General features: G+C 36.5%; 1 protein-coding gene across 7 annotated transcripts in view; it reads right to left on the reverse strand.

Annotated features, from left to right (window-relative positions):
- Nucleotides 1-10,443, reverse strand: part of LOC124721246 (CLIP-associating protein 1-A) — a 245,297-nt gene extending 234,854 nt beyond the window's left edge. For 4 of the 7 annotated variants that reach the window (XM_047246110.1, XM_047246109.1, XM_047246108.1 and 1 more), the window contains exons 1-3: nt 9,153-10,443; nt 6,798-6,860; nt 1,586-1,796 (exon numbers count right to left, since the gene is read on the reverse strand). In XM_047246110.1, the coding sequence (XP_047102066.1) occupies nt 1,586-1,771 (186 nt within the window). In that variant the 5' untranslated portion in view covers nt 1,772-1,796; nt 6,798-6,860; nt 9,153-10,443. The remainder of the gene's footprint in view (nt 1-1,585; nt 1,797-6,797; nt 6,861-9,152) is intronic. The other 3 variants (XM_047246106.1, XM_047246107.1, XM_047246111.1) reach the window with 3 other exon arrangements.
- Nucleotides 10,444-10,753: the final 310 nt, after the last annotated feature.

The raw sequence follows: 10,753 nt of genomic DNA on the forward strand, positions 1-10,753 counted from the left end.
AGCTGTATTTGTGACTGTCTTTTTGTTGTTCCTATCTACAACTCAGAATTTCCGCTACATGGTGAGATATACTAATGTTTTTCCTTAAATGTGCACCAGACTGTTCGATGAAATCACTCGGTACAGTGGAGATGCCTTTTTTTAAAAAAAATATTTCCTCAGAATGAGCTTATTAGTAACTAATTACTATTTTTGGGCCTTTTCTTATTGTCTGACAGAATTACATCCATTTTTTGTGTATTTCATTCCCAGAAAACACTGAATTGAGTGTACATAAGAATAAAAAATCGCCAAAAGGTACTGACTGTTACCAAAAGCGTATAACATGACAGTGGCATTCTCTGTGCCAGTATCTCCATTTGTTAACTCTAAACCAACTGACCGTCAATATTCATCCTTAACAACTTTGTTTGCTACACAAGCCATAGATTTATTGTTAACACTTAATGGGGCAGTTGGTTCCCTCCTCAAGCTTAAATTCGTGTTACCTTTTCCCCTTACATTCAATGTTAATTTAATAATACTGTCAAAATGTATGTCTCTTTGCTGTTTCACTGGCATTCACAAAAAGAAGTGCCAGTGCCTTTATCAGTGACTTCAATGTTACAGTTATCAACAAAGAAACATTTTCCTCCGTGCCTTATCCTGTTTGGAAAGTCAGTTAAATGGTGTCCACACTGTCAACTAGATGAGCAGTACACACACAAAATGATTATTTCTCATGGAGTCAAGCTTGGTCAGCTCAATGGCTCACATTTCAAAATGGTTGAGTGAAAGCATTACTATTTATTGTGAGCAGTCGAATTGCTGGATAAAACTAATCTATAATCAGGCACAGCATCAACTGGTAATAACTGTTCAAAGCAATCACAACGCCATCACCTATTATTGGCCATCTAACAAAAAAAGCTATGCTTTCATTAATTTACCAGGGATGCACGTGCAGAATGCAGCATCTTCACTGCTCTCGTGCAATCACCCATTGAACCACAGTGGTTCCAAGCATTAGTTCAGTTGAGCAATTAAGGTATCATTTTTTTGCAACAATGTTGGAGGGATTCAGATATGAGGCAACACAATACATGGATCCTGGCCTATTTTTAGGTTAGCAGCAGTCACATGTGCAAGGCATTGTCTTGCATCTTCAATGGTTTCTACTGATTTTCACTGACGGGGAAAAAAAAAACCAGTTTATGATGGTTGCTGCCAAAAATTACTTTGAAACCATAATGGAACAGGATAAAGTACAAATTTGGATTGTAAGGGATGTACCAATTCTACGATAAATATTCTAAAGAATTTTAAACAACAAGCTACATTTTCATCCAATAAGTATCCAAATATGTCTGAGAACTACTGTCAGTCTCTGTTGACAAACTCCCGTCTATGGACAGCTATGAAAGCAAATTGGTTCAATATTAGCCCATCTTTTGGCACCATGTTGAGTTGAAACATTAACTAGCTGAATGTTTTATCTAGGGAAGATAATGTACAATTTTATGTATCTAACTCATCACTTTTGTAACAACAGTATAAATGCTTAGTGAATATTTATTACTACCTCTTGTAAAAATATTTAACTTACCTTACTATTGCTTGACTGCATCCAGGGTACCATTGCATCCATGAAAAGGCCGATGTCTTCACATTCTAAACTGTTTTCTGGGTTTGATAAGTAGGCTAGTAAGTTATTTGTAACAGTTAGTTTTACTTTTGTATCTGAGGTACCTAACAGTTTATTAAAGTCATCTAAGGATTTTGGAGCAGCCATTTTCTTGGATTTCTTTCTTTGGAACCTGCAACAAAATTAGTAATGTGTCATCTATTTCAATTCTGGAAGAAAAATATGATTTACCAAATTCAACTTTTAATATGAAAAAAATAAGCTGCAAAAAAGATTTACAGTTAAGAAGAAAATCAACAACCTCCAAACATAAAACTTCTGTTCACAATTCAATCGATGTAAGTAAACTCACTACACACATTGTATTTTAATTTCAGATCTCTCTAGTCTGGTATTTTTAGGCTTGCTTGGTCACTGACTGGACAATACAACACCCCATTTACAATACAACAAAAGATTTTAATATGAAAACAACAGGATTTGCACACCCTATGTATTTTCATGCCCTGTTGGTTCCTTTTTCTTCTTTTTCTGATTGATATAGGGAGCTGCATTCTGCAATTAAGATGAGGGCAAGTGTAGCAAACAATATTCATTATTTCATAAAAAAAAAGAGCTAATACTACACGTCTTAATGTTTGAAGAGAAGCTAATTGGTCTAGTTTAAACCTACTCTATTCCAACAATTAATTCCTGTTACATAACACACATTTAACAAGAAGTTTGGGAGACATAAATCAGAAATTTGAAGTGGTCATTACCAGAGATTAAGAAGCTTTATAGAAACAGAAAGAGTTTTGTTGGTTACCTGCAGTACTGCAAAATCAATACATCAGTACCGCAGCATAGTGACACTGAGTGTGTGAGAATTACCCCCCCCCCCCCCCCCCCCACACACACACACACAAAACAGATGAGCCAAAACATTATGACCACCTGCTTAATAGCTTTTTTTTCCATTTCTAAAATGAAATGCATCATTGATTCTGCGTATCAGGGACCCCAACAGTTTGTTGGTAGGCTAGTGAAAGTATGTGGCATTAGATGTCTACATGCTGATCGTGTAGTTCGTGTAAATGACGGGATGCTGATTTGTCTATGCAGTGAGGCTACCTGATAGACCCAGATGGGTTCTGTAGCATTACGCTAGGCAAATGTGGTCGCCAAGACATCAATGTGAGTTCACCATAATTCCTTAATTCTCTCAAACCACAGTAGCACAGTTCTGGCTCCGAGACATGGACAAGTATACTGCTGAAAGATGACATCACCATTGGGGAAGGCATCCTGCATGAAGGGATGCAGGTGGTCACAACTGTCAGTGCGTCTTCAATTACTACCACAGATCCAATGCAAGAGCAGGAGAAAGTCTCCCATAGCATAATACTGCTCCCACCAGTCTGTACCCGTGGTACGCTGTACATTTCAAGCCACTGTTCACCTCAATGAAGGCATTTGTCGAGACAACCAGTTAGCTAGTGCAGCAAAAATGTGATTCACCTTAAGAGCTGATATGTTTCCATTGATCAACAGTCCAATCCCTGTGTCTCGTGCCCACTGCAAACATAATTGACGATGTCATCGGGTCAACATGTGAACACACAGGGGTGGTCTGCTGCAGAGCTCCATGTCCAACAATGTATGATGAATGGCGTGCTCCAAAACAATTGTGTGTACACCAACATTGTGCTCTTTTGGTAGGGATGCCTCAGATCACAATCTATCCTACTTTATACAACAGACAAGTCTCCGAATCACACATTCTGTGAAGAATCGTTGACATCCAACCATTTAGCATCTAGTGGTAGTTTGACTGTCCTCCTCCCTCTTTCCATAGATGCTCACGCCAGTAGCACATGAACATTCAACCAGTTTCTCCATTTTGGAGATACTCATTCACAGGCTCTGCATAATAATAATAATAATTTGCCCTTTTTCAAAGCTGCTTACCTCAATGGATTTCCTTATTTGCAGTTCATGTCTTCACTACGGTGATCCCCAGTCTGTGTCAGCTCTCCTTACATACTTTTGTTACCGTGCCATGTGCCTTCAACGGCACCAAGCGGCATCCAACATCACAGTGGGCAGAGATCATAATGTTGTGGCTTATCAGTGTATGTATGTGGGGGGGGGGGGGGATGATGATCTCAGATCAATACCGAATAGCTACAGAATTATTTGCAAACCAAAATTAGATAAGCTTGTTAGACGAGGTTATGTGGATATAAAATAATGAAGCTACAGCCATAAACTGCTTGCAGTTCATTCCTAAATTTAAGAGCAATGTGGGCAAGTTATCTGATAACTTTCTGTTGTGTCAGTTTGCCTTTTTATTGAGATACCTAAATGCTGAGGCTTGCATATCTTGCTGTCACACTGCTCAACATATTCCTTGCACTGTGACAAATTTTTGCCATACCATCTGCAGCAACCCAGCTTACCATACACAACTTCTCAATTACATTCAGTGGTGAACTGTCAACAGCAGCCAGTGATTCACAGAATTGAATCGTGCTTGGTTGGTTGAGCTTGATGGAAGAGGGTGTGTGGTATAAAAATAATCAAGCTTCAGATAAAAAAAAATTTTCTCCATGTGTGATTTTAATTGTCATACCAGATGCAGAAGTACTGATACAGGCCACATTATTTAATGATAGAAATGGCTGATAATGTAGAAATTATTTCTCCTGCTTTCTGCATTTCAGTAACTAAAAGATTCAAAGTCTCAAGTTTTAACATGTCTAGCTATAACCCATACGACAACTGAAGATTCTCGGTAGTTTAAATGGGCTTTGAATGGTCGCTTTGCAAGTCTGCAAATGTAAAATGATTTTGTTTATGTTTTTATGGCAATGTCTCTGTGCTGGCACAGTCGAAGTTGGAGCAGCCATTTGTAATTTGGGGCTGAAAGATGGAAACAGCATTGGTAGCTATTGGAGATCTTGTCTGGAGCATACAGCATAGAACTGTACTTTGAAGACTGAATTCCTCCCTCCAGTTAATGTTCTTTTCACAAGAGATGTGATAGCATGACTTAAAAAAAAAAAAAAAAACTCAAATCTGCATTATAAAATGCATAAACAAGCTCACTTTCAGAAGTTCAAATTCCCACAATTCACATCATTACCTTCTGCATGCCTGTACCAAGTAATTTGTCCATTTTTTGCTATTAACAGTTCTTAACAGTATATAATTAACTTTCCCACTCATCTAGGCATACATACTACGTATAAACAAGTGTAAATTTTGTGGTTACTACCCCATAAGTTAACGGAGGTACACAATCATACGATTAATCAACGTGCTAAATTACATTGACACTGCTGGAGTTGGTATTTGAGCTTAACTACACATCTATAAGATGTTATAAATAACGCTCTTTCCTAAGCAGTTTTCGTAACGTGTGAGCAATCATCACAGTATCCCAGTACAACACTTTTCATGCCATGAATCTGTTATGCTAAAAGATTACACTGTCACAGTGGAAAATCCAGGATAGAATAATGACAGATAATAAATGATAGACTGCTGCGCACGCACACACACACACACACACACACACACACACACACACACACACTCTCTCTCTCTCTACTATCTCTGGCTGCTGAGGCTGGACTCATTATATATTTAGTTTCTACTGCAACAATTAGTAGTGCAGTATGGACACTATCCAGATTTTTTACAGGATGCATATTTTCATGGTTTAAAAACCATCACAAACGTTTTATGACAATTTAAATATAATCAGTACTTGACATTTCCCTGAATTCTTGAAAACTCTACTACTTCTATCAGAAAGTAAGGAAGATTAGGATTTATTATACCACCATGATAAGGTTATTAGAGATTAGAGTTAAGTTCTGATAGCACAAAAATAGGGTTGGAATTTGTTCTGTCCTTAAAGCATACCATCCCAGTACTGCCTTAATAAAATCAGGGAAATCAAACAAACCTATATGTTGATGGACATACAAGAATTTGAACCAGGCCACTCCTGAATGTGAGACCAATACCTTAACCTTGTTTGGTCCCTCAGTCAGATCTGATTGTGTACTTTTATTTATGAAGTAATAAGTGGCTGGGTAGGTCAGTTCAAAGATCAGAGCAAAACAAGGGAATACCAAGTCTAGTGATGCCATAGCTATTAAAACATTGTGGTGTTCAAACTGATGTTTGGATTTAGGACAGGTGTATCTTAAAGAAGTGATTCATCAATTCCTATTTTGCCTTCATAAGCCGTAGCTAACAACACAGTCTAAACTGTATTTAAATACAATATACTAAATCATGTTAATGTTCTAAGAATGATCAATAGCTTCTCAAACATATATGTCGGTGCAGTAACGTCGAACATAAGTGTGACGTCCAGCATACTGAAATCTTCTAGGTACCCAAGGGTTTACAGTGATATAAAATGACTCGCAAGCATTTTTGGCGCATTGAAATGATCCACACAAACAATATGAACTATGCAGTACATAACTGTTAGTACTTTATCCTGGGTTTCTTTTTTATATTTAAAAAAAAAAAAAAAAAAACAATCAACTACATAACTCTTCCCAGCAGATTTTATTACTAAGTTCAGTAGCAACTAAAATATATTTTACTTATAAATTTGATGGTGATGTTTATTTCAACAACTATGTCACCCTTTTTATAGCCACAAATCTGTTTAAAAGTAAAAGTTAATTTCACTGAGTGAAATGATTTGAAAACCTACATACAAATTGTACTATTTCAATTGCAGTGGAGAAAAATTAGTTGACTCAATGATGGCAAATGCTTCACTATTCTGTGAAAAGAATAGCACTTCAAAAACAAGAAATTATTTAATGAACTAATGTTAATTTTGTATTAGGTCACCAAATTACTAGCGTAAACAAACACTTTTGATGGTATATAATCTTACCTATATAATAAACACAAATGGAACACTTCCATCCAACAAGATTGCTGAAAGGAATGAGCTCACAAGCAGACATTACTTTATTCTATACAAGTGTTTCACCTAAGATTTGAATGCTTCTGCAATGAACATCTCAGGTACCATGACTACCCAGCACAAGTAAATTTTGTAGTGGCTTTAGCTTAAGAAATTACAGTGAGAGATATATTAAATGAAGTAGAACCACTCTGCTCTCATTTTTTTTCTTAATTTCAACTCACTTACCTGTATCAAGTAATTTATTGCACCAGAAATGCAGCTAACCGTGAACTGGATAGATAGCAAGCCCTGAAAATCATATATACAACTTAAAGTTTCGCTACATGCAAGAAGGATATTATTATTATTATTATGAGAAAGTGATTTATGGTACAATACTGACTCATTTTTCACAGCAAACCTGAATCTCAGATTTACTTACATACACAACAACGTAAGAAAGAACGAATATAGATGTGAAATATCGCGACAAACTAAATTATGTTTAGAGCATACAATGATAGTTAACTCCTAACAAAATTTCTCATCAACATCATTTGGTTGCAGATGATAAGCTATCTTTAATAAATAACACACAAGTAGTCCTGAAAAACCATGCAAACCGAGTTTGAAGATATTAACAAAAAGAAACAAATTGTTTGTTTGAAATAAATATCCACATAATTTAGTAATCATTTAGTAAAAATGTTCACGTTACAGATTAAATAAAACAGAAACCCACTGATAATGGCACAGAGATGCTGAAACATGTTTGAGAACTTGGAAAAAAAAGGTGTTTTGCATCCAACAATACTGCACACACCTCCTCAAAGATACTGGAATGCCTCTACTCTTTCCAATACACATTCTCTTTAACCATATCATATTCAAGTAACAGTTCCCAAATACACATCCATCTCATTACAACTGCATTTGTATTAAAACTTCCATAAAACAGCAATGCTTACAGTACTATCAAAATTTTCTGCTCTATCAAAAACAACATACAAAGGATATGCCAAATGCTTCATCAGTCTCCATCCACAATATCATTCAAAGGCATACAGTTGATAAAACTATGAGGAAAAACACAAAGAAGAAGAAAAAATGGACTTCCATCAGCCAACTATGGAATATTCATTATACCTTATCACTTTTTATCCACTTTCAGATCTGTACTTAAACTGCAGGAACATTCACCACAAGACACAAAATGATGCAAGTCACGCATCAACATAAAAACACCCTTACTTCTATGCCACAAAAAAATAAATCCAATAGCATGACAGTTTACAAACATGCAGCTAAAATAACATACAACTAAATGGTAACAATTACATAGCGGGGGGGGGCTTCTATTTTTCAGGGTTTGTTTTTATAGCAAAAAATGGGTTAAATATGACATAAACATAGACATTGGGTTATGCTATAGCTCAATCTGTTACCACTAACTGGATTTGGCATTCATACTTTTTGGCTTCGTCAACTCAAAACTAAATTCTTACCTCCTAACCCAGACCCCAAGCTAAGCCATAGTCAATCTGTCACCACAACCAAAATTTCAGAGAAGGGAGGGGCACCAACAGCACACTCTAGCCTACACTAGTGGAATGAGGTCATGAAAAAGAGACATGCAAAGTACTCTACAAGCATCAGAACCTTAACCACCATACAAATGGAACAAATTCTTGTTTGTTTAATACTGTAACTGAAAACCTGATACATTAAATTACATGTTTCTATGATTATTGTGCATATTCTGTGAGTATACAACAATCAAAGAACATGTGTAATGATTATTCACCACTGAACCTCTGACAAAAGAAGCAAATTTGCTATGAGATATAAATAGCATATAAATTATTATAATGTACACACTGGCATGCCACAGCAAACAGAAACTCTCCACAACTAAGTAACTACAATGACAATTTCAGGATGTCTGCAGTAATTTTCTATCCATAGGCTACTGTTAACAAAACTGGGAGGAATCAATTTCATAGTAAAGTAAGCAGCAGTAGTTCATAATATCAGAACAGAGGATTACTGTTTTCACTTTTTATTCATGGCACTGTCTATACCGTAAAGCTTACGCAAACATAACAATGAGGCTGTTAAGAACTCCTTTGAATTACAGATTTACATTCAAAGTTATGAGGCCCCAAAATCTGATATACATTCTCCCTTAAACTTCGGCACATGCAAACACCTACATGACTGTCAGCAGTGTGCCTGTCTGCTTACAATGACAAAGGTATGTAAACAGACTACTACTTGAAAACTGAATTCATTAAATATGTTCCATTATTTTTCTGCATCGCTGAATATCAGTTCATGAACGTCTGCACTACCATAACATCACACTAGCACTCATCTGTGGCAATTAACAAGCAGAACTAAACAAGCAATGAAATCACAGAAGCAGACAAATGAATCATGAATAAAGGCGAGGCCATATTTGATTACTGCCACCACTAATAAAGGAACTACTAGGAGTACTATTATATGACTTTTAGGAGTCCCACACTTTTCTATATCAACTGCTGAACAGACAACCCTACAACAAATAATAGTTTACCATGGTTGTGGACCATCACTTACCTTAAAGAGAAAGGTGAGACTGAGTGATGGCCCGTTTCTTTTTCCTGCATTTCACACTTTCGCAAATTATTTCCATTAGTAGTTGTTATAACTTTTTAAACAGTAAATTAATTCTTTTGTGTAAAGATGCACTTAAAACATTTAATGGAGAGTTTAGTCAATGACAACTTACACAGAGGTCATACACACAAACTGTATCAACCTGAAAGTTAGCACAGAATTATTGACAACTTTATCAATCATACTGGGGCAGGGGTGGATTAGCGGTTGGTCTGTTTTTGTTTTTATTTCTCTGACGACAAAGGTAACTGATTTGTTCATAATGCACTGTCCACAATAAACAACGGGAGAGCAATTTCTACCACAACGATACAAATACATACAAGGCAGAATCGCCTTATTGATAGCGCGTGAGAGAACAAGAAAAATTCTGTGACATAGCAATCCTAAAAGAACACTTACAGTTTTCGCACCCTGCTTAATCACATGGCTCTTTCGCTTCGTGACGTGCCTCAATTTGGAGCTGCTTTATTAATCGGCACTTAACTAAACCAACATTCATTGGTTTGTCCACATCCCAGCATTTTGCAGAAACGATACACTTAAAGCACAGGTGAATCAGCAGTTGTCATTATTTTGTTTTGTAAAGAATGCCATGCTTCTGCTACTGTTCTAAATGATAGTCTACCATTAGTATCGGTTTCCTTATGTTGTTAAGAAATGATGGTACCGAACTTTGCGCGTCTCTACTAAAGCAGCCTTGCCGAACAAATGTACACAACTATTCCAAAAGCAATAATAAAACACTGAGGCTTGTGAAGTTACTTTGTGAAATCATCTACACAAAGCTATAAAACTGTTCCACATAGGTAGTGCGGCGGCGTAATAAGTAAACAAACTGCTAGCATCTACCTTCACCTTCGTGGGTGTGTTCCAAAGGAAAGAGTTTTTCGTTTCATAAATATCACAGTGACACTGAAAAAACATACGCTGACGCTGTTCGTGTACAGTTCATCTTCTATATTATGTCCTATTCTGTGACTTGGCGACAATCAATAACAGAAACTAGATATGACAGTTTATATATCGTGCAGTGATAACTTTAGTTATTCGCATCAATTATTGTTTACTTAAATAACCACAAAAACAAAAAAAAATTAACTGATTCATCGTAGCACAAAAAGGCAAATTACTGCACTTGTGAAACAACTCAATAACACCACTTCCAAAAACCATAACTCCCACTCTATCATAATGTCACAGCATTAACTCAGTACACTAACGTAATCAAAGATACTAAGTACAGATACACCCAGATCCAGAGTCTCACAGGGTATAGAGCAAAGGCAGTGATCACTGAGCAAGGAGAAACTAAATAAAATCTTTGACCGAGCTCTTGGGTTCACAGGCGTCTAAAGCTAGCGAAATGAGGAGGATGCTAAGTTCACCGGACTTGGATACGATGTGACGTCATTATGACGTATACACGCTACATCGAAAACGATAGAAACCGTATATCGACTATTCGACTTTTGTGAACTTTCGAGAAGCTGTGACAGGGTAGCGCTGTGCTCTGCGCCATTCGTTTAAATGTGTTTTGC

This window comes from Schistocerca piceifrons, chromosome X (assembly GCF_021461385.2).
Source record: "Schistocerca piceifrons isolate TAMUIC-IGC-003096 chromosome X, iqSchPice1.1, whole genome shotgun sequence".
Taxonomy (NCBI): domain Eukaryota; kingdom Metazoa; phylum Arthropoda; class Insecta; order Orthoptera; family Acrididae; genus Schistocerca; species Schistocerca piceifrons.